The following is a 24,401-nucleotide window of genomic DNA, read 5'->3' on the forward strand; positions in this document are numbered from 1 at the left end:
CATATGTGAAGGGAATCAGCGAGTCTCTGACACGTATACTAGCGAAGGAAGGAATACGTGTGTCTCACAAACCCGTCTCAACAATCGGACACTATACACCGCGGCCGAAAGATCGCCCACCGAAAGAAAAAGCACATGGTGTAGTCTATAAAATTCCATGCAACAAATGCAGCGCATCATATATCGGCGAGACAAAGAACTTCCCCGAAAGGCTACGGCAACATAAGAATGATGTACGGAAGTCGGACATCGAACGAAGCGCTCTCGCTGAACACTGTCAAGTTCGAGACCATCCTATCGACTTTCAAAACGCCTGCATAATCGACCTTGAGGGTAATCAAATCAAAAGAATGTTTGTAGAGTCCTGGCATATACAATCTACACCTGGAAACCTTAACCGATCTGTTGGAGCGTTACCCAGCGTATACGTCAACGGCCTCCGTCACGTGACTGAAAAACAATCCGGCGCATCACGATATTCGAACCACGGCAAGAACGCTGCTGCCAACGGCCACTACAGTCACCCCTGAGGAAGGAGCCGAACTGGCTCCGAAACGTCGGGTATCCCCTTCCTGTAACTCGGTTGGAGATTTTCGTTACTATCATAGTTCTCACCCAACCAGACACACTTGTGTCGAATATGTTCACTTTCAAGCATGTGTTCAGTATCCGCTAGCCTGTGACAGGTGGATCGATTCGGGGAACAGCATTTCCTCGTTCTGTACATCTTGTGAGGCGTGTGTGTAGAGGACGGTGGTCTTCCTCTACATGAGCCCCGACCGGCGATGATGGTATGCCACGGAGAGGCGATGACGGTGGCCTGTCTCCATGGCCGCGCCGGTGGAACTGGGAGCGGGTGCTCCACGCGCGTGGCCATCGTTGTCGTCGTTGCCGTCGTCCGCTACAGGGGTCCCCCGGCCGTCAGATGCGTTGCGGACGCATCGCAAGAGCTGGAGTTGAGGACGACCGTGGTGGACGTGCAGACGTGGTGACGTGTGGTCGAATAGGGGCACGGCACACGTTGGCGGCACTTCAGAGAGGATGAAGACGGGGAGAGCATCCGTGTGTAGGTAGTCATCCTTGTGGTAGGTGTGGACGGGAACAGCGATCCGTCGCAGAGAGAGTGAGGCGCTCGGTGTCGTGGTCCTGGGGTGCCGCGACCGGCACGGGAGCCGAAGCTCGATAGTCCCAGGTGGCGAGAGTGAGGTGCCGAGACGGGCTTAAGCGTGCCGAGGCGTCGGCTGCCGCGACTGCCGCAACCGGCAGGTGAGCGCAAGGCTCGAGTGTCGCGGCCGGCAGTGAGAAGCGTGAGAAGACTTGAGCGAAGAGAGAAGCGTAGGTCAGAGAGAGCGAAGAGTGCGGTAGGAGTGAAGGTGGGCCGTGTGTGCCGGAGGTAGTGGTGCTCGATGGCGTGGTCAGAAATTTGGGATCGTGAAGGGCCGAATTGCTCCGGACGTGATGTTCTTTGTCCGGGTCACCAAATGTAGAGGACGGTGGTCTTCCTCTACATGAGCCCCGACCGGCGATGATGGTATGCCACGGAGAGGCGATGACGGTGGCCTGTCTCCATGGCCGCGCCGGTGGAACTGGGAGCGGGTGCTCCACGCGCGTGGCCATCGTTGTCGTCGTTGCCGTCGTCCGCTACAGTGTGGGCAACGTTTAGGCGGAGTCCGTGCATTAAAGACCCATGCAGTCTACTTACGCCACGAGGGTGGGGAAATCGATACTAGGCTTTTTCGGGTTCAGCGGTTGTGCTGTCTGTGTGTTCTTCCTGAGTTTCCCTCAGACGCCGCTGCAAGGCAAATATCGCCATAGTTCCTCGTGAAGTCAGCACAGAACGCATGATCCAGGGAGCAACGTGCGGCAATACCGACAGGCGGGTCGCTCGGAAACGAAACACCACCAACCAACCAACGAAACCTGCTTTAAAGTGGGTCCAGGCATGGAACTACAACTTATTTGAAACATCAGCTGTTGAAGTGGAAGTAGGCACCCCATGATCGGATACGATGGGAACTGCAAATGTTCCTGTGACCTTGTTGTTCCAATAAACGACAATCTCTGGCCGAATGTTCTGCCAACCAACGGTATTGAAATGATCCTCTAAGGTCGAAGCTGTAGATTATTCGCTCTTGCATGTCAACGGATTATAGTGTATAATTTACGGGAGTATAAGCCTAAATGTGGCAGAATATGTATGGTTCAACCCGGAATGTCAAACAGTCCAAATCGTGTTTTGGTCAATACCTGAAACGCATGACGTCTCATACTGTGTTGGCATCACGAACTTCGCAGAGGCTTACGAAAAGGGATCTAACGTACAGGATGATTGTACAGGATGTGCTATGGTAGGGGCCTACAGTCTGCCTTTCCCTGACAGGTGTACGAGCACGTGGGCCATCAAAGCCGCGTGTTCAAGGTGTCTCAATCGCCCGACGCTACGTGTGACGGACTCGTGTCAGCGTCGGAAGGTTCTCGCACCATGACCCTCACACGGGGTAAGTCAGAGCTCTTTTGCTGCTTTTCCTTACTGTCACATTATTCAATTAATTAAAAATTGCACTGCTGCACTATTGTTCTTTTATGTTACGCATGTCGTTGAAAGAATCTTATAGTGTTCATTACGTCATGGCGTGAACTGTGCTTACGATAATGACACGCCGATTCTTTGATGTGAGAAATGCGGTGCGAAACACGGTGCGGTGCTGTGAGAAACACAGTGGTTTTTAGGGGGAATACATCACTGGAATCATTAGTTAGTTGAAGCACCACGATGTTTCGTGATTATCTGGAAATGTTATTAAGACGTCGACTCGAGGTATCGTCCACAGAAAGGTCCGTCACGGTTGGTAAGCACGGGAGACTGTGCCGGTGTTCCGGAAGCTCATTTGGGGGAGACGTTGCCCCTATGTCGGGACAGTGCTAGGCTAACACTCACAAAGCAGAGCTTCACCACATAACACGCTCCGAGCCAACCGTCATCCCGAGTGACATCGTTCTCTAACCAGATTTGTTGAAAACAAGAGCCGTGCGCCTTTTTGTGACACTCACAAACATCGGATGACAGGAACAGACATATGCTCGTCACAGAACTACTCCAAACAGAGCAACCTCGAGTCCATGATATCATGGTAAATCATCGGCTGCATCTACGCGTGGCAGGGGTCCCTATAAAACCTATACAACGATCCACAAGCTTCAGACCGGATCAGCGCTTGCTAATCGATGCTCATCCAAATTGGTGCCATGGATGCCCCGAATTGCTAGCACTGCCATAAGCTTGAGACCATCGAGCACATCCTAAAGGACTGCGTGTAGATAAAAGGAGACCAGACCAGATACCAGCAGCTGACTTTACTAGCCGTGAACTGAACTGTAGCTCAGCCTACAACAGAATAACCAAAGCGCGAGACCCCCGCGCCCCCATTCTCCTATTCGTTCTCGGTCTTTAACATCCTCGCCGGTGCCAGGATCTACGCTAGCTTCGACTAGGTAGAGTCGCTGCGCAGGGCGCACGATATGTCGTTTGTTCGGCAGTCTTAGCGTGAATGCTCTCGCAACGCCGTCTCGACCTGGGTGGCTGGCGGTTACGATTGCCGTTTTCCAGAGGAGCTGTGGTGTTGAGTCATCTTCCACTATGACTACATCACCCACCTTCAATGCCGTTGAGTCACCGTGGGAACTTTAGTGGGCGGAGCGCAGCTGGAGGAGGTACTCTCTCTTCCATCGCCGCCAAAACATCGCGATAGCTTCCAGCTGCTCTTCCCCGAGCCTGTGCAGCGTCGTCGTCCCAACCCGCTCCCCTTCTGAGGTTGCCGGGAGCTGGACTGATTCTGCTGCCGGTTAATAAGTGAGAAGGCGTAATTGGTGGCGCTTCGTTGGGATCAGAACTCACACCGGTTAGAGGTCTACTATTTATGACCGCTTCAATTTCGTGCAGCAACGTGGTGAGCCCTTCAAAGGTCTGAAGGTTCGTCCAAGTGAGATCTTCAGTGCGCTTTTCATTTTCCGAACCATCCGCTCCCACCACCTGCCCCACCAAGGTGCGTAGGGAACATCGAACTTCCAGGTGATGCGAAGGTTGGCGGCAAAGTTTTGCACATCTTCGGCGGGCAGGAGGGAGAGGATACCGGCGCATCCTTGGAAGATCCGGGCGTTGTCCGAATAGACTACGGATTAGAGCCCTGCACGGGCTGGCTTTTCCGGGCCCGGCCCAGCCCGTGCCCAGACCTTCAAGTTTTTATGCAGCCCGGCCCGGCTCGGCCCGATGGCCCAGTGAATAGAGCCGGGCCCGGTGACTCAGGGAATAGAGCCCGGCAGGGCCCGGCCCGGCGTAGATCCCAGCCTAGCATTTTCAGATGTGACGTAGCGTTTCTAGCACTTATCACACATATTTATAAGACAATTTATAAGAAGAGAAGACACGGCTACAAACATACGAGGGTGTTCAAGTCAAACCGGGACTTTTCATTTTTCGCAAAAGTAAAGTGAACTTATAGGCTAGAAATTAGTTTTATTTCAACGTACTTCCCAGCTGCACTAATGCACTTGTCCCAGCGTTTCACGAGGGCTTGGATGCCAGCAGCGTAGAAATTCTTACCGGCGCGTAGCAGCCATGATCGGACCGCATTCTTGACCTCGCCGTCGCAGCTGAAGTGGCGGCCCCCAAGGAACGCCTCCAGTGGCCTGAAGAGATGGGAATCACTGGGGGCGAGGTCTGGACTGTAAGGGGGATGTGGCAGCAACTCCCAGCCAAGTTCCTGTAAGGTGCGTGTCGTGAGATGCGCGGTATGCGGGCGTGCATTGTCCTGTAGGAGGACTCCTTTGGTGATGAGGCCTAGCTTTCCGAAATTGGAGGTGTTCATGAATGATAGTGTTCAACGTTCCCACACAGAGGTCCGTCTTTCGAGCCAGGTCGAGACATGTTAAACGTCGGTCCTTGAGGATCAGGCGCTCCACAAGTTGGATGTTCTCAGGAACTCTCACACTGGGCTCTGAGCCGCCCCGGCCGGGATCGTCCTGCACTGATGTACGCACGTCTCGGAATCGTTTGCACCACTCAAACGCTTTGCTGCGACTAAGTGTATCGTGGCCGTACTAAGCCTGAAGTCTTCTGTGAATTTCAGATGACTTTACGCCTTCATACACGAGAAACTTCATTACAATTCGCTGTTCGATGTGCGCGCTCACCTCGTTGTCGGCCATCTTGTCCAGCACGTGTCTTCTGTTTTGCATAAACTTTGGACCACCACGTAGTGAACCCGGAGGCCTGCCCCGTGTGGAAATGACGAAAAAGAAGTAGCGCGAGCCATTTGTACACTCAGGAGATAGAAAGTCCCGGTTTCACTTGAACCACCGTGACTTGAACGCCCCTCGTACAAGAACTGTCGGTTTGACACCACAACAGACCAAATTTAATCCAGGACGCACGCGGGCAAGCGCGTTACCGTTACACTACCAAGGTTTTGTGGATGTAGTGGATGCCTCCTCTCCTCAGTCCAATCCTTACCCCTCTCACCAAGCTTTGCGAACGTGTTCGTGAAATACGTGAGGAGTCAGGAGCAATGTAAAGTGGCTTTGAAGCTTTGTTACAGAGGGTCGAATCATACGCATAATGCAGTCTCCCTTGCTTGTTTTTGCAAATACTATGCACAGGAATGACGCAAGCATGATGACATGAAATAATAGCTCCGTTGCGTGGAATGGACATTGTCCACATACGCGTCGTATCCTAGCGGCTCTCCAACGAACCATACTCGGCGCTCGTCAAAACAAATCCACGTGGGTAGCACAAAGGACCAAAACCGGACCGGAGTGGGGCCAACAAGCTCGCGCCATTCGCGAGGTCTCCCCACTGCTCCCCACTTCTGTCGTCCCCATACTGCGCCATCTAGTGAAGACGGAGATAATCCTCCCCGCCGTCTCAAGGTCATACGCATGCGCATAGGCCATTGTGAAAAACGTCCATTAGCTGCGTGACCTGGTCAAGCCTGATTCTCGGAAACGTGTTTGTCGGGCCCAGCCCGATCCGCCGTGCTGGCATCTTTTGTCGGCCCGGGCCTGGCCCGGCCCGCGGTGTTGGCGTACTTTGTCGGCCCGGCCCGGAGCACACAGCCAGTGACAAGCCCGGCCCGGCCCGCGGGAAGGGTAGGGGACCCGTGCCCGTGCAGGGCTCTACTACGGATGGAACACCGCGTCGCGCGATGAAGCGCCGAAAGGCGAGCAGGAACGAGGCAGTGGTCATGTCCATAACATGTTCCAGGTGGACGGCTCGTGTGACGGCGCACGTAAAAAGTGCGACGTAACTCCTCGTGACAGTCGGACCCTGCTTGACATAAAGGGGGGCACAGAAATCCACGCCGATGACATGGAATGGGCCAGACTCGGTTATACGATCACGCGGAAGTGAAGCGAATGGAGCGTGCTCTGGTCGATGCTCCATGCGGCAGTGTACGAAGCACCTAGTGATGACACACCTCACTGCCTGACGCCCCTTCAGGATCCAAAAGCGATTGCGCATGTCAAGCAACGTCGTCTGGACCCCTGCGTGGCACAAGCGTACATGTGTGTGCATCACGGTGCGACGCGTGAACAGGTGCGTGTTTGGTAAGTTGATAGGATGTTTCAAGCTGTCTGAATCAAGAAGCTGAGCTAGTCGACCGCCGACACGCAGGATCTGGGCGATATCCAGGAAAGGCCGCAGTACCGCGAGTCGTGAGGGACGGGGCAGTGGATCGGCACGACGAAGAACTGCGAGGGTTTCGTGAAAGACTTCCTTTCGGACTTGCCGAATCCAGTATAGCTCCGCTTCGGCGATCCCGATTGCAGTTAACGGGCCGCGGTTGTGTGATTTTCTGGGATGGGCGTTTTTGATCAACCTGGCAACCCATGCAGTGACTCGAAACATTCGGCTGGAAGTGCCGTAACGATCTAAGCTGAACACAGGTGGAGGACGTACTGCTGACGCAGCGTTGCACATCGATGGCAGGGGAGCGTCCTCAGTGCTCGGTGGTGGCGACGGAGGACGATCGGACCACTCGGAATGCCAAATATCGCGGGCCTGAGATAACCATGGAGGTCCGTGCCACCAGAGAGACTCGTTCTGTAGGCGATGAGCAGAAATCCCGCGAGTTAGAAGATCTTCTGGGCTGTCCCGGCTCTTACAATGCTACCATGCGGAGTCTGTTGTCAACCGGCGAATTTCGGTCACACGGTCTTGAACAAAGACGGTTGTCCGGGACTGTGCGCTTGTGATCCAGTGGAGTGCGACGGTGGTGTCTGTCCAGAACTTCGTACGCAGCGGTGATAGTAGTGGCATCTTTCGTGCATGCGCAGCCAGCCGCGCAGCGATGAGGCACGCGAGGAGTTCCAGGCGCGGAAGAGAGAAACTCTTGACCGGTGCTACACGTGCCTTGGCAAGGAGAAGGGATGCGGTCCAGTGTTCCTGTGGATCAAATGTGCGTAGATAGGTTGCAGCTCCATACGCGCGGGAGCTGGCGTCAGCGTACACGTGTATGTCGTCGTTGCCGTCCGATGAAGTCAACGACGAAGGCAGAAGGCGCGGCTGACTTATCGAGTTTGAGAGCGGTAGCTCGGAACACCAGTCCGCCCACTGCATGAGGTGCGGGGCCTGCAATACATCATCCCATCCTTCATCGCGTGCCCAAAACGACTGGAAGACTAAGCGGGCTCGTATTGTGAACGGTGAGAGATATCCGAGTGGATCGAATATCCGTGCCACGCCGTGAAGAATGGTGCGCTTCGTGATGGGCTGGTTTGCGAGATATGACGAGATACCATTCACAGTGCAGGTAACTTCGTCGGTGGGACGATGCCAGTGCAACCCGAGGACCTTATTCGTCTCCTAACTGCTCACTGTATCGTACGCCATCTTGGCAGAATTGACGGCTGAGGGTCGGCGAGTTGGAGCACCACTTGCGGAGGTCCATGCCAGCTTCTTGCAGCATCGTGACTGCCTCGCGATAAATCTGAAACGCGTCGTCTTCTGATGTGGCTCCTACGATGAGGTCGTCTACGTAGAAGGTGTGTCGAAGGCGCTCTGTAGCCGCTGGGTACTTATATTGTACACTACCGAAGTGGTGGCGAAGTGTGGCCGATACGAGAAACTGACTAGATGCGGCTCCAAAGGGGACACGAGTCATTCTCCACTCCTGGATCTGGGGGCATTGGTTTTCTGGAGATGGAAGATCTTCTGACGACAGAAAACGCAATGCGTCGCGGTCTTCGGGACCAATTAAGGTCTGTAGGTACGCTTTCCGGATATCCGCGGTGAGAATGATAGGATAACAACGGAAGGACACCAACTGAAGCAGTAAGTCTGCGTTTATGTTGGGCCCCTTATGGAGTACTTGGTTTAATGATGGGGCACAGCTGACGTGTGACGAAGAGTCGAATACCACGCGAACCTTTGTTGTCACTGCTTCCTTCCAGATTACAGCATAGTGAGGAAGATACTCGTAGTAGGGGTTCTCCTGAGGTACATCCGGGGCTTTCTCTGCGTGGATTTCGATAAAATATTTGGAAATGGTTTCGTGGTACTGCTTTAGGTGTGCTTACGTGTCGAAGACGCCGAAGCTGCGAGAGCAGTCTCACAGCAGTCTCACAGGTTCTCGTCTGCGCGATGCTGCGGTTATCAGTCAACATTCCACAACAAGAGGGCTTGTTGAAGAGTGGTACCTGGTACCGGTCTCCTTGAAACGTGACATAAACTTCGAACTGTTGTTGCGCTGGGTGTTGTGCTGGAGTTTTCCCGTCGACAAGGTCAGTGATTCCAAGGGTGTCCAGCTTCCACATCTCAGCTGGGTCTAGGTCACAGGGTTCTGTAGAGGAGGTGGTGTTCCTCTACATGAGTCCTGACCGGCGATGATGGAATGTCCCAGCGGGCAGATGTGCGTAGCCTCACGCTAGGACGGTGCCGGTAGAACTGCCGTGTCAGAGCCGTAGCGCGTGGCAGCAGAGGCATGTCTTCGTCATCACACACGGGCCGCCACATCACTGACTCCCTCAGACGCGGAGCGGTGTAGAGCTAGCAGTTGGGGTCCGCGTCGATACATGAAGAGGAAGACGGGCGACACGTGGAACAGGGACGGCTGGTATTGCGTCTTGTGCTGAGTGGGCAGAAGTGGCGGGATGAACGGTGCAGACAAGAGCTGGCCGGGAGGGTTCCAGAGGCGGGCCGAAGTGGAGAGCAGAGTAGGCAGGTAGGCAGGACGTAATGCAGGATGGGGCGACAGAACCGCGACCGGTTCGTGAGCGGTGAGCTCGTACTGTCGCCAAGGAGAGTGCCGGGGAGGACCATCGCGAAGCACGGGGAGACCGGGAGTAGAACTCGGTGGCCTCCGTGCGGGTCCCCGGTGGAACGTTGGTCTCGGTGCCTCTTTAGCGCCATTGGATGGGCTGCCAGCACTCTGTATCGAAGCCTGATGGGAAGGCAAGGCGGGCAGGGTTCTTGGGAATGGCATGACGATGAGGATGGGGCCATGCAGCCGCCAGCGGCGTACCGCGACCGGTATGGGAGCGTGATGCTCGTGAAGGTGCCGCTGGTGAAAGCCCGAGGAGTGCCATCGCGAAGCATGTGGCGACGTCACGCAGAGTGAGAGGCCATGGCGATGCGAGCTGAGTAGATGAGCGAGCTGGGTAGAGCCATGGTGTTGCGCGGCCGTGCGTTGCGATGAGTGGAGCCGTGGTGAATTGACATCGTCGCCTAGCGGTTCCTCGGTAGAACGATGCACCGTACCTTCGGAGATGGCTTCGGAGGTGGGCTTGCAGAAATTTGGGATGGTACTGGGCCGAATTATGCCGACCATGGTGTTCGCTGTTCGGGTCACCAAATGTAGAGGAGGTGATGTTCCTCTACATGAGTCCTGACCGGCGATGATGGAATGTCCCAGCGAGCAGATGTGCGTGGCCTCACGCTAGGACGGTGCCGGTAGAACTGCCGTGCCAGAGCCGTAGCGCGTGGCAGCAGAGGCATGTCTGCGTCATCACACACGGGCCGCCACAGTTCTATTGGCCCGCACGCAAGCGAGAGTGCGGTGACTACTGTAGACTGAGCATATGTGGAGTGAGGATAGGATCCGTGAATCACCCATCCGAAACGGGCTTCCACAGCTGATAGATCCGGTCGGAGACGTCGAATGCTGCCGGTTACCATCGTCCAGTAAACGTCCGACCCAATCAGAATGCTGATGACCGCATCGACGGGGTCTGCGGGAGACGATGCATCGGCGATGTTCAGACCCAGGTCGTGCGTCTCGTTCACGAGGGTTGCGTCCAAGAAGTTATTGGTAACCGTACACACTTCAGGAACTTCTAGTGCCTCGAAAGTATTTGTTTCTGGATGGTACTGGCTCCTGTGCGTCAAGGCCACCCTCCGACAATGGTACGTTTGTTGGAGTCTTGCTACGCCCAAAGGTGTATACGGTTATGCTCTCCGTGCCAAGAACTGGGCATTGGAGCTGTGTGGCGACATGTTGACAGATATAGGAACGATGGCTACCAGTGTCGAAGAGCACCCGAACAAGACTACTGCCGCCGTTTCCAATGGCGAAAGCTCGAGCAGTTTCCAGCAAAACAAACTGGGTTCGTCGGAGGCACACTGCTGTGGTCACCGGTGAGTTGGATGTGCTTGAACTGTCTCGATGCTCCCGGTTGGGTATCTGGATTTGTGACCCCGTGTCGCGGTATGGATGGTGTTGACGGCAGCCGGAAAGCGTTCAGGACGACTTGGTTGAATGTTGTGAAGCAGTGAAAGGTGGTGCCCACGACATGTCATGCATGTGAGTGATCTCGACGATCGACATTCCCGCGCTAAATGGTTGCGTTTGCCGCATTTGAAGCAACAGCGATTGGCCGCGAGAAGCCTTCGCTTTTCAGACGGAGGAAGCGTGGCTTGACATTCCGTTATCCCATGGGCAGTGCTGTTGCATAGCGGGCAACTCCGTGGAGGACTGCTTGTCGGTGTCGATCGTGCTGTTAAGGACAAGGCTGTCGGGGAGCATCACTGAAGGAATCTGAAGATTCACGTGTGGGAGGCTTGCGATGGGCGAGCCGGCGATCTTCTCGGCTTTCTATATTGATACGGGCAGCACAGCTAGCGTGGTGATGGCAATGGTTTAATGGACAGAATGAGAATGCGTGTCACATGAGTCGCGTGGCATGAGTCGTCGTTATCGTCGTCACAATACCCCCCCCCCCCCCTCCCGAAGACGTGACCTCCCGGGCACGGTGGAAGGCGACGTGACAACGGAGATGAACAATGGTCAAGAGACAGTGGTGGAAGATGGAGTCGGCGGCGCGGATGCTAACGGGTTGAAAGATGGTGGCGACATGGACAACAAAGCACAGGGCTTGGGATGATGTTCGGCAACGATGTGGACACTGTGCTGCTCGCTGGTAGGTTGGTCGGTGGTCCGAGGGCGGGAGCTGAGCCATAACGGGGTGCCGCTGACACATGCGTCGGTTCTCAACGGGGCTGGGGCTTCTGGTCTGGTCGGGACATCTTGGGCCTCATCGCTCTGTCGGCAGGTCGGGGCTGGGGTGTCGATGGCCATGGCGGCAGCAGTTCCCTCGGGGAGAGCCAGCACCTCCACCAAATGTTAAGAGAATTGGAGGTGACTCAGTCTGTTTATTATTGGGACAGCACGAGAGGGAGAGAGAACGCTATCCACGCAAGAGAACGTCTTCGTCCTTTCACGCTCGCCTATTACCCGTGACAATATGACTGCGAAGACACTTCATAACGACTTCGACGGCTTTGATCCGTTCTGCGGTTAGGATGTCGCTCGTGACACACTATGAGGCAGTGGACCCGGTGGTGGGGCCGGTCGCTTCAGCGCGCTCGATCTGCCGTTGCCGAAACTCGACGGCCAGTTCCTCAAGGAGGCAGCGCATCACAACGCGATGCAGTATCACCGCGTAAGTTGATTGGGGAACGCCAAGGTTGCTGAGACAGCCCGTTGTGAATTTGATTGAGTCGTAGAGATCTCAGCTTCTCGACGTCCTTCGCAGCTGCTACAGGATGAAGACTTGAGAGCTTGTCGATGTGTGCGTCCACGAGTGCTGCCTGTCGTCCGAATGGCCTGGCCGTATCGTAATTGGAATCAGAAATCCCAATCCATTCGATGGCTCGTCTAGCAGGTCCGGACAGATAAGAGAGAAGATATTTCAACTTCTCTATCTTTGCAGAGAAATACACTCATGAACCGTTGTCCGGCTGTGGTCCCAAAATCGCTGCCAATCATTTACCTTGCCCGATAATACAGGCACGTGCAACTTGGGAGGAGCGACGGACCGAACCGTGGCTGACCGGTGGCTACCGGCGGCTATTGAAGGTGCAGTTTGCGGCCGTTGATCGGAGAGAGCTGTGGGAGCAACCGCAGAGCTTCGTATGAGGCGTTGGGCCTTGGAAACAGCGAGGCAGATGTCGTCCTGATACCGACTGGCCGCTGTGAAATCTTCCTCGAACTGCTCGTCGCTTATTCCTGCTTGAACGGTTGTGTCGAGATCCTTGAGCTCCTTAGACTTCTGCTCAAGGAGGTGCGCCGTATCTTCTTTATCGCCGTATGCTCCCATTCTCCTCTTCGTTCTCAATCTTTAACACTGCGGTCCATACACCAAAATAAAATAAACATAAAATAAACATAAAGTTCCCATAGAACCCCTCCCAAAACATTTTTCTGGCTATGCTCAGAGCGTGTTATGAGGTGAAGTTCTGTACTTAGAGTGTGCCCCTGGCGTGTACTTTCGTCTCCTTTCTCTTTCCGTTCCTATCTTGCTTCCTTCTTTTTAGGGCACTTTGCCACCTTCTTGGCAGCCAGGCTATCTTTCTTTCTTTCTTTCAACGTCACGTCACCTGACGTACAACAACGGTTTCATTCTGCCTTAAAATCATGCGCTTCAAATAGTTGTGGGACGAGTGTGGCTTTCTTGACACAAGTGCAAAGGCTTCTTTGATGGTGCCGCTTATCCGTTTGCTCTCACTGATTGCCAAGACTCCCGAGGCCCAACTGCGCCCCGAGATCTCCTACTGATTGCTTCCGCTGCCTTGTATGGCCGGAAGTACCTCGGAGCTGTTCAAAGCCCAATTGAGACGTCAATAGAATTTGAGGAAGCTGTTGGTGATATATCGAGAACATCGTCGAAAAAATAGATTGCAGAGAAGTTTCCCAGAAAGGACCTCGTCTCTATTGGAGCAATGCAATCCTGCCACAAAGGTCACAATATTCCCCCTGTGACTGTTGTCACGAATTACCACCTGTTGTTCTTCCTTCCTTCTTTTTGTGGAGCTGATTCAATCTTGAAGGGTTAACGAGACTTCTGGTACCCTTACGCTACAGCAATTGGAGCATGACGAGGAGGTCAATAGTCATTCAGAATAATGGCACCAAAAAGGGGTACACCCCACTCTGTCCTCGGATCAGAAGCGGTACCACTGGGCGCAACGGTTGGCGCACATAGTTTAATGCGGTCGAGTTTTTATTTTTTTTTATTTTTTTTTATAGTCGATGGCGTACGGCCACGCGAGAACTGAAAATTATGAACAAGCAATCAACACATTCTGAATCCTGCCGAAATTGCGGAGGCATTATCTATACAGTCAACCCTCGATTTATGAACACCCTCGGTTCCCCGAAAAATGGTTCATAAATCGAGGGATTCATAAACCGAAAATTCCGTTAACTGAGTACTATCGAGCAAATGGAACAGTTTTTCCGAGTTGGGATTGTGTTTATAATGCCATATATTGTGTAATTTTGCTTTTGACCATGCCTTCTGCTGTATCAATCTCACAAAGAACAGACGTTAGCGCATTCACACTCTGTTTATTATGCAATACTAAATTGTTTAATTTTGCTTTGGACCATGCCTTCCGCTGTGTCAATCTTTGAAAGAAGAGGTGTCACCACATTCGCACTGGACTGGTCTCGGATTTCCTCCGGGATTTTTAACCTCCGTTTATTAATCTCCGGGTGACAGCGACCACCTTATTCATCAACTGAGGTCAGGAACACTTGGTCGCACCTTGTGCGAGTGCGACCCCGGAAAACCCGTTTGTTGTTCGGATTTCGAAGGGTTAAGAACCGAGGGTGCAATACCTGGAAAACGTTTTGTCCGTTCAGGCGTCATTCATAAGACCACGGAATAATCCCTTTGAAGGTTACTGTGGACCTCGGAACGATCCGTTCATAAATTGAGGGCAAAAACGCTGGGCAACTCCTAGTTGGTTCCCAGAAATTCCGTTCATTGTTCGAATATCGAGGTTCATAAAACGAGGGAAAAATATATGGAAAAAGTTTGGTTCGCTGTGCTCGTGTTCATAAAACGAGGGAATTCATAAATCGAAGGTTCATAAATCGAGGGTTGACTGTATATATATATATACCATTTCTTCTAGCATTTTTGAGAAATAAATTGGGAAGTTACCAGTTTTTTGCAATTCTGTTTTACAACATTAGGTATATTATAATATCCATTATTTTTGAACATCAACTGTAACGGACTCAAACGGCTCCTGTAGCTTGTGGGATGATGTCAGCGTGCTTAAAAGTAACGCTAATGGAGAGAATGCGAAACATATGTCTTGAAAACATTGCTAGAGAACACTGATTTAGCATTCCCATAGCTCTAGCTATACCTCATACTCAAAAGCTAGCTATCAAATCCTCTTCTTCGTGATCTGCTCGTGCTTCCATTCTTCTCATGGTTGTAAATACAAGAATCGCACTGTCACTGAAACTACAGGGGGCCTCATTGGTAATTGGTAGTGGTGGTGCTAATAGAAGAGCTCGCCGTACCGCGGTTCGAATCCCGGTGCCGCCTGTGCTGTCTGGGGTTTTCCTCAGACGCTTTCAGACACAGTCTGCAACGGTGAGCCCTTTCAGCACCACCACAACCACCACCACCACCAAGAGCTCGCCGTTGTCGGCCTCACCAAGGTGGGCAACGTCAAGAGGTGGGCTCTGGGGGAATGTGCGTCGTGTATCGACTACTAAGGGAACTGTGCCGACATATGTCCGACAGCGTCTGACGGTAATTGGCATGACGCACTCACAAAGAGTATATCCAATCACAGTCAAGGCTTTACCGCTGTGGTTATGTAATCGTGACCACAATCAATCCCATGGGAGCTGACGCTGGCTGACCACTTATAGGTTGAGCCAACGTTGTCGTGCTGTTATTTGCATCCTCTGCGGCGATTTGTTGAAGCAGGCGATACCGGAACTCCATATGTTCACGTAACGAAGCAGGAAGAGGAATCATCGAGCAGGCTTTCTTTGGCCTGGGTGACGTTGAACATATTGTCACGAAGCGAAATGGGTCGGCGAGTCGTTGAATAAACAGCGAACGGTTTATTAGACTACTTGGTAGCAAAACACAAGAGCTCTCTGAACACCACTGAGTCCAAAGAATGAATGCTCCAGCTTGGAGCGCACAAAGATTTAAGCGTCGCGCCGAAAAGTCTAGAAACAGCACGTCCGTTTGCCAGAGAGCAGGCGATGTGTCTGGAAGCTTCTTCTTCAGCATGCGTCGGGATGAGATGTACCGTTTCGTGCCTGCCCTGGAAGTTTCTCGGTGATGATTCGTGGCAATATAGTTTACATGAAGCCACCGCCAACCCAGAAAGTACCGCAATCGTTTTCTGATTGGTGCCGCGCTGGTGGACCAGGTATGGCCGCCGCAGCATAAGGTAGGTTTCGCAGCTCCGGTGATTGCTGTACTTTCAGAGTTCCACAGACCATAGTCAAATTAAAGGTAGGCTTCCTCAGTCCAAGTAAAGTTTCTGCAGCTGGTAAAGCACCACGGTAGCTGTATACCCATGCAAGCAATCCGGAAGTACATCCCAAATTCCAAAGATCATACTCTAAATAAGAATCGTCGTCAGTCTATGTAAAGTCTCTGGATCTCGAGAAGTACAACAGCCGCTGGAGTCACGCGAGCAATCCTGAGGTGCTTTCCAAGTTCCACAGTCTTTAGTTAAACTCGGAAACGACGGATATACGCAACGAATTCATGCTGCGGAAGCCATAGTTGGTCTACCAATTTGGTGGCAAGAGGGAAACGATTGCGGTTCTTTCAGGGTTCCAGTTACCTTAGCTTGACCGTCAAGACCGAACAGAATCCCACTGTTTTAAGTCTTAAGACACAGATGTTCCCTCTATTACAGCTCATCATCCTGACGCCGGATGTCGGTTCCCATCCTGGGCTGCGTCTCGGAGATGGCGATCGTTAGATGGTCGCCGCAGTTTCGCCTTCGGTCAGAAGCAAAAAGCATTTCGGGTGCAGAGGGCGCACTCGGAACAGGCCGAAGTACGGGTTACATGCATCGAGGACAGGCCGCCAGCCACACCTAACGCAACAACCGTACTAGGCTACAGCACTTCGGGCTGGTGAGGACACACATCTCTTTGCTTTGATGCAACGTACCATTTTGAGAATATTGGTCAATGGTACCGCCTCATAAACCAATCGATCTTCCGCATGCACCGAAAACGAAATAGCTGAAAGCTTTCCATTGCCGTAGCGCGGTAAAAAGTGTGACCAGTTGACTTGACCGGGATGTTCGCAACAGGACGTTAGGAATGAAACGTTCCGACAGAAAACGGACAAGGAAAGCAGCTTCTTCCTGTATCTGCCGTTTTTTTTTTGTGACGCCGTGTAGAGCTCGCTGTATTCGCTTCCTTATTAGCGCATTTAGAACAACTACATTAGAGTCTGCTTAAGATCGCCGTTCCTTTCCAGCAACAACGGCTATGTATGCGTCACTTTTCATCGAAGGGACGACCATATACTAGAAATGCAGATGGGTGAGTAACACTTTCTCAATTTTCTCAAATACGACTGAATGAACCGACGACGAAACAAGCATGTCTTTTGGAGATATGAGTAATCCCAGTAGAGCATGAGGAATACTATTTAATAGTGTTTTTAGTAACGGCAGAAATCGAGGTTTTTCAATGAGAGCAGAATGACGCATGACCAAGGAAGCTGCTGATAACACCCCAGATCATAGTCACGATTTATTTGTTGTTGTTGCTGATAACACTCCAGGAAAAAGGTTTCATTTTTTGTGACTACGTGTGTTTCACGAGACTCAAGAAAATGCTTCGTCTCCGTAGACGAATAATTAATTGCTTTGTTGTGCGAAGCATCTGTCTTTAGTACTACGCCACTGCCATGGCAGGCGAATCCTTCCAGATATACTGTAACAATCTCTACCTGTCCTTTTTTAAGGCGAACTTACTCGGTCAGCGCGAGAAGCTTGTCTACCACCCGCCTATGAGCCAAATACTCAAGACTTTATTACACTTGTTGGTAAGTACGCCTCATCCGTCGAGGTCATAGCTCTTGGTAACCTCTTAAAGAGTCCACGTAGCAATATTGACGCACTGCACATAGCATAACATTTACGCTGACATAGGTTGATTTCGATGTTGACGAAAAAAACAATTGGGAGAGATTTAATTCGTCCCACGACAAATTCGGTACCTCCATAAGCAGACCCCGTCCAATGGGAAAAAGTAGAAAAGAAAAACCCGCGGCGCCTCTTTTACGATAACCATCGGCCAAGGGCCAAATCGCCGGTTAAAGTAACGCACACTTAATCACACGGTCCTAATTGACCGACTCCAACGCACAGCTCTGAACAAATGTCACAAGCGCTGACAAGGCAGCATCCCTTTTGTCAGGTGGCCAAGGCCCCAGCACTTTTACGAGGTCAAAGTTGCGGTTGTCCAATCGGTTGCATAATGTGTGTATCTAGAACAGTGCATGAGAACGTGCTCAGTGTCCTCCACGGTTGCACAAAGTGTACAGTTCGCTGAATCAGCCTTCCCAATTTTATGGAGGAATTGGGGCCCGTATGGCACGTTTAGATGGAACCTGTGCAAGAGCGTTTGGATAGACCAAGGTAACGTGGACGGAACTCTAAACTTCAGATCCGGGTCAACTAGATGGAGCAACGAGGAGTTGGCATAGGTCATCATGGAACCACAAACTAGTCATATGTAAACCTGCATTTTGCAGCTTTACATATGTAATAATGCAGTGCATTTTGCAGTGTATTGTTGCATGTTCTGTTGTTCTATGTTCTAGGGTTAGTGCTCCAACTAGCAATCGCTGTGTCCAACATTTGGTTACATACTCTCAACTGCAGCAGAACGTGCTCAATAATATGTCCGATAGCAAAACGTGTGACGCTAGGACTGCGGTATTTCTCCCTATTCAAACGCAGCGCTTTCCTTCGTTTTCTCTCCTTTCTTATTGTCTTTATGTAGCTATTGCGGAATTGAATTGACGCTACGCAAATAGATACATATCCGTTAACTGTTATAGAGTGCCAAACGCGTGGCAAGCAAGGTATCAGGGCAGCTGAACGACGTTCAGATAGGTTAGGGCACACTGCTTGCGAACACACTTGTCTGTTATCTCCAGCCAGAGGTGGAACATTCTCCTATCGCTTCCTAGGCGAAGCAGTGCAGTCCCATGCGACACAGAGCGTCGCCAATCTAAACAGGTACTTGGTCGCCTTTATTTCGCTCCTTCGCGCGCGACACCGACGATAGGGGATCGTTCCGCCACGAGCTGGAGACTAAGACAGAGGTGCCGCAAGCAGCATGAAGGCTCCGGTAGAACGTGCTGTGTCTGAAGGACAAATAGCCTCCTTCACGTGAGAATATCTACATGCAATGCCATTTTCTGTAGGAAAACGAGCATGACCACCTTGAAAGCAAAACCGAATGGAACTTTGCACCAGACAGGAGGATACCAACTGTGCTTTGTCGGATAGATTGTTGGGTGAAGCAAAACAAACTTAATCGCGGAATTTAATTATAGCCTACCGTACGAAGCTACAATGACAGCCTATGAGTGAAACTATGGAGATTGGACGAAAACATATGTATTTCCTCCTTTCCTTTCGCAATAGTATCTCTACTAGGTCTCCACACATGGAAGCCACGCTCACGATGTACCGGACAACGACATTGTGTGTAAATATCGTCTCTTTGGTAATCGACTTCGATAAGGCAAAATGGACACAAAGTAAAATACATTACTTTTCTTATATCGTCTTTCGCAGTGAGTCTTATGTTTATGTTGCAAGAGGATTAGAAGCAGGATTAGAACGCGCGGCTTCGCTGCCGTGTAGATTATATCATGTTGAACGCATAAGCTTTTACGAAACGTTGCCTCTAGATATCACAGCTCTCCTTTGTTAATTGTTGCTTTCTTATTTGCATGACGTGTAACAAAGAGATTCGCTTTAACTTTCATTGAATGTTTCTGTTTTTTCGTTGTTGTTGTTTTTCCTCTTCATCCATAGTAGATATTCCGCATTTTTTAACTATATCGCGTCGAAACGTCGATTGTTTTCGCTCTAGTCTTACACCGTGTTAGATTTCTATGGCACAGTGTTAACATGTCGTCGCGTACTTCCTCTGGGCTCCAGACACCAGCTGCTCACTTTCCTCGTCAGGTTTATTTACCTCGTTCCTTTTTTCTTTTACGCGTGTGTCTGCGAGACCCCTGCAGCGGTCTGTCTACCACGACATGTTGCCTTGGGCTTGGAAATATCCGCCATGCTCTGACGCCGCGCTCAGGGAATCGTCGACCCTAGTGTGCTTCAAGGGGACCCCTCTTTGCTTCCTATGGTGCACTCTACAGGGGCGTCTTACCGTTTGCTCTACTTGAGGGCGCACCGGACCGTCATCCAGCAGCTCCAGAGTGAGCTTCAAAGATAACGGACCACTGTGGTGACATCGTTGTCGAGTTTGTAGGATACAACAGTAGATTTTATTCCCCCCATTCCACCAAGCACTGGGGTAGAGTATCGCCTGTTGCGATGAAACTCCCCACTCTCCAAGGCCGAAAATAAAGTTGTTGTTGTTGAGTGTACAATGTTAGGCTAAGAGAAGGCAGATTGTACAGCGAAGGCAGTACCGTGAGTGGAGCAACAAGAGAGGACCACTTGGCTCTAGGGATCCCTGGGGCGGTCAATACAGCGGCTATTTCTTGTACTGGATTAGAGAATGCACGATATTCTTGACCACTGACTGAAGCCTTCTTAAACCAAACCTATAGCTTTCCACGCTAAATGGAGGTGACTGCTCCGCAGATTTCAAACTAATATGTTCTCTTTTTCTCCCATGTGTTCTTTCCCCTGTGCTCGCCAATCAGAATCATCAGGTACTCTGAGGCCCTGTCCTGCATTGGTGTCTACTGATGGGTTGCGTGTAAGTGGTCGGGCAGCGTGGCGTCCCGACGGTCCGTGTCGCGACCTGGCGGTTGGATGCCGAAGTAGGCACCAGCTAGAGTTCCTCGCAAATTGTCCTGCATCCTCTTCTGACGAGGACCGCCTTGCCAGTGAGTACTCCTTAATGATTGATTCGTAGATTGTGTGATGGGTGCACAATGGTAACTATATCAAGCAGCAATGATCACCAAGTGTATCAGTGCATAGTATTTGAAGGAGCACAGCGAGGTTCGCGATTATTTCATAATTGACATTTTATGTGCATCGAAGCCCACAACCACATTGTAGAATTACTCAGGTAGTATTCACAAGCGTTACTAGTCTTAGTTAGTCCTGAGCAGATCTCATATGGCACACATATCAAGACTTGCGGCAGAACCTGCAGTTTTGTGCCTACGGGTACAGTCGATCCCCGTTCATCCAGACTTAACCGTTCCCAGCTAACATGTCCGTATAGCGGGACATCTGGATAGTGCAACACGGTATTTTGAGCTGTCCGTGAGGCCCGTATTCATTTCGTAAAGCATATTAAACTGTTCGTACTGTTTGTGCAAGATTACTACAAGCATCATGTCCTCATAAGCTCTTAGTTATGACACTAACTTGAGAACATTATTCTTTAAAAAAACAAAACAAAAAAAAACACCAAAGTTGTTCTGAGTGCCTTTAGGGGCGCTTGGCGTGTCGCCACACGTGGTTCTTAAGTATCGTCATCGGCTGTCGTAATTGCAACCGACAATATCAACGCTGTTTCATCAGGGTACTCGAGATCTGCTGCATGACTTTCTGTCTGACTTTCGGTCTGAAGGACCTTCCTTCCTCTATAGCTTCAAATGACTGGACTGGACATCAACCCTGCCTGGGTACAATGGTGAAAAGGGGGAATTCATTGAAGCGGTAGTTCACTCAGGGTAGTTCACTGTACCGTCAAAGTTGTCGCACCCCGCTGGAGGAAATGTTGGTCGCACATTGACTATCACCCAAGGTCAGATTAGTGAAGCAGGTTGTTGGGTGTGTTTCTATAGTCGTTCCTGAAAATTCTTGTCAGGATCGGGAAGCTGAAGCCTGGATAAATAAAGGCAAAATGCATGGACTGAAATCTGTCCCCACGATTTTTGTCCGGAAAGTGCGAAATCCGGATAAGTGAATCCCGGGTCGAAGAAGCCCGGAGTGAAACAGGGGTCGGCTGTATAAACATGGCCAAGATCTTTATGCAAGCACGAGTATTGTTCTTTGCCACTTTGACACTTCAGTGTTCATGGGATAACGAACTGTAGATGAATTAGAGTTTCATATTTTTCATTTGCCTTGTAATGTAATCTGACCTGAGACATAACGAGCTTCAACAGTACTACAACCGGCACATGCTTTTAATCCTACTCGAGAAAAGTTACGTTAAATATGAGTGTATAATACACATACATAGGAGGGATCACATAAATTTTGAACATATCAAGCCCCTGCAAACGGAGGTTATTCTAAATTTTGGGATATGGTGTACGATGGCGTCTGTCCACTTCGCACTGCTCCGTGTGTAAAGGACCGGCCCGCATATCATGTCATAGTTATTACTTATCTGTTGTTGAGGTTGTTGTAATTACTCGCCATATTCTGGATCCTCCCTCAATATTCCTCGAGCCTCAAGGCTTCTCAGTAGCCTACCAGTGCTTTGAGGAAGCGCTCGATGAACGCACGTAGGTACTCCCAAGGCTATTCAGAATCAGTCCTAAAGCCCACTTGGCTTGAGGGGTTCCTGAGGGTGCAGCCAGAATACTGCGGAATATCTTAAAGGAGCAATTGTACAAGGTGTACTTTTTTAAATGCATTGTGATATGTTGCCGACGGTGAACGTTTTTCAAAAATTATCGTCGCAAAAAAAGTAAAGATTGGCTCCAAACCGAGCGCTGTACTCTTTCGCGCTCATGCCCTGCTCTCCGGTGCCCTGGCGACAATTGCCACACGTCATTTTGGCGTCGTGCACCAATAACCATTCAAAATGCGCTTATACACTGATTTTGCTGTAATATCCGGAAGTGAGGTAAATAATGAACATCTTTTCTCTTTGCAATCCTAAAGTCAAATCAAACGGTACCAAAAGCCCGCAATGTTCTACTTCATGTGCGCGCTATGTTTTCCGTGATGTATTAGTCCGTGGTTCCTTCAACCGGTTCCTTCGCGGGCTGCATCTTGTCTCAGGGGGGCCCGTCATTGGCTAGGAGAGCAAAATCCCCCCCACCTCCAGGGCCTGAAATGCGGCACTGCTATACGTCGGAACGTGGTGACGTGAGCCCGTCCGAAGCAGTGCCGTGTATTAAAAGGGAGTCTGGCCATTAGAAGGAGCCTAAAAAAGAGGCTCGACCTGTCAATCAAACTTGGGCGCATTTCATTGGTTGACGTTTTCAAAGGGGGTTCGTCATCATACCAAAATTTCTCCAAAATGGAGGGTGGTGCCTGGAACGGCAAAGCGAAGATTTCGTGACAAACAATTTTTACAGACTACTTTAATTTCATACTGTGAGTATACATCCTCATGTACGCATCTGCAAAATCGACTTACACTTTCGGTCCGCCCTCATGATTTACGCGAAAATGAGGTGCTCCGCCACTAACATTGTGAAGTGTGCGAACCTACTGAAGACCGCGATGTCAAGAGGATAGCATGAAAGACGCCACTGATGCGTGAAGTTTTGCATTATATCACTGAATTTTATATATACATACATCTTTGCACATTTTTGATTCAATCTACTTACGTTACGTGATTTAGAAATTCATAGGGGCAGCCATCTTCTACGAAGAAGCGGTTCTACCGCTATCTCGGTCAATCACTTCTGCCAGCAACCATTTCTGCAATTCTGAGCCTTCCCAACATGCCTCTCTCCATGCAGATGGCGTTGATAAAAGCGGGTGCAAAATCCGTCGTTTTTGGTGTGTTACCAGCGATATCCGTTTCAATCCAAACCCATCGAGTTTCTCCAAAATAGTGGCACCCAGTAAATAAGGATGAAGTATAAGTACTGGATGGCCTGCAATAATAGGGAACTGTATTTCGACCTGTGACTGTGTGATACCTCAAAAAGTGATCGGAGCCTCAGGTATACGCAGGTCCCATTAATGGCCAGACTCCCTTTTAAGGGGTCAATAAACAGCTATACGAAGGGCACTTTTTGAAATGCATTGTGATACGTTGCCGACGGTGTATGTTTTCAAAAAATTGTTGTAGCAAAAGAGTAAATAATGGCTCCAAACCGACTGAATATTCGTGCACTCTTTCGCCCTCATGCCCCGCCCTGTGATGTCCTGACGACAATAGCGACACGTCATTTTGACGTCGGGCATTATCAGCCATTTAGAATGCGGTACGCTTCTACATTAATTTTGTTGTAATATCGAGAAGTGAGGTGAATTCTAAACATATTCCCATTTGCCCAATCTAAGATAGCCAGTTCAAACCGTATCAAAAGCCCTCAATATTCCATTTCACGTGCGCACTATGTTTTCTGTGCTGTATTGCTCCGCGACGTCACCGTGATGTTCCCGCAACCGCTTCCCCCGCAAGCTGCAGCTTATCTCAGTGGCCGTCATTGGGCCGTCATTGGCTAGGAGAGCGAAATCTCCCCGACTTCCAGTGCCCAGAATTCGGTCTCTTCTTCCGTCGTGTCTTCTCGCGCTGTGTTTTGGATCTTCATATGTAGAATTCGGTGTTGCTATATGTTGGAACATGGTGACGTGACCCGATTCTAAGAATAAGGAGACTCGCGCGAATTATGGTCTTTGAATGGCATTATTTTGTGTTAAAGACGATCGCTAGAAGCAAAAGAATTTCACGTTTGGATATCGTTAGCTACGTTCTTTGATTTGGCAGAATAATTACAGAATGTTCGTCGACCTGTTTTGTGCCCCTTTAATACACGGCACTAGTTCGAAGGATGAAAGAGACTCACGCGGATTATGCTCTTTGAATGGCATTGTTTCGTGGTTGAGACGCTCGCCAGAAGTAAATGAATTTCATATTTTGATATCGTGAGCCACATTCTTTCATGGTACGTAATAATTGGAGAATGTCCGTCGAACTGTTTAGTGCCCCTTTAACTTCCGACCGCCAGTCGCGCCTACTTCCATGGCAACT

General features: G+C 50.5%; 1 protein-coding gene across 2 annotated transcripts in view; it reads left to right on the forward strand.

Moving 5' to 3' along the window:
• The window catches only part of LOC135391321 (uncharacterized), a 350,713-nt gene that overhangs the window by 311,980 nt on the left and 14,332 nt on the right, over positions 1–24,401 (forward strand). For both annotated transcript variants that reach the window (XM_064621554.1, XM_064621555.1), the window contains exons 7-11: positions 2,381–2,498; positions 16,187–16,409; positions 16,762–16,826; positions 17,254–17,334; positions 20,197–20,382. In XM_064621554.1, the coding sequence (XP_064477624.1) occupies positions 2,381–2,498; positions 16,187–16,409; positions 16,762–16,826; positions 17,254–17,334; positions 20,197–20,382 (673 nt within the window). The remainder of the gene's footprint in view (positions 1–2,380; positions 2,499–16,186; positions 16,410–16,761; positions 16,827–17,253; positions 17,335–20,196; positions 20,383–24,401) is intronic.

This window comes from Ornithodoros turicata, chromosome 4, assembly GCF_037126465.1.
Source record: "Ornithodoros turicata isolate Travis chromosome 4, ASM3712646v1, whole genome shotgun sequence".
In the NCBI taxonomy this organism is placed as follows: domain Eukaryota; kingdom Metazoa; phylum Arthropoda; class Arachnida; order Ixodida; family Argasidae; genus Ornithodoros; species Ornithodoros turicata.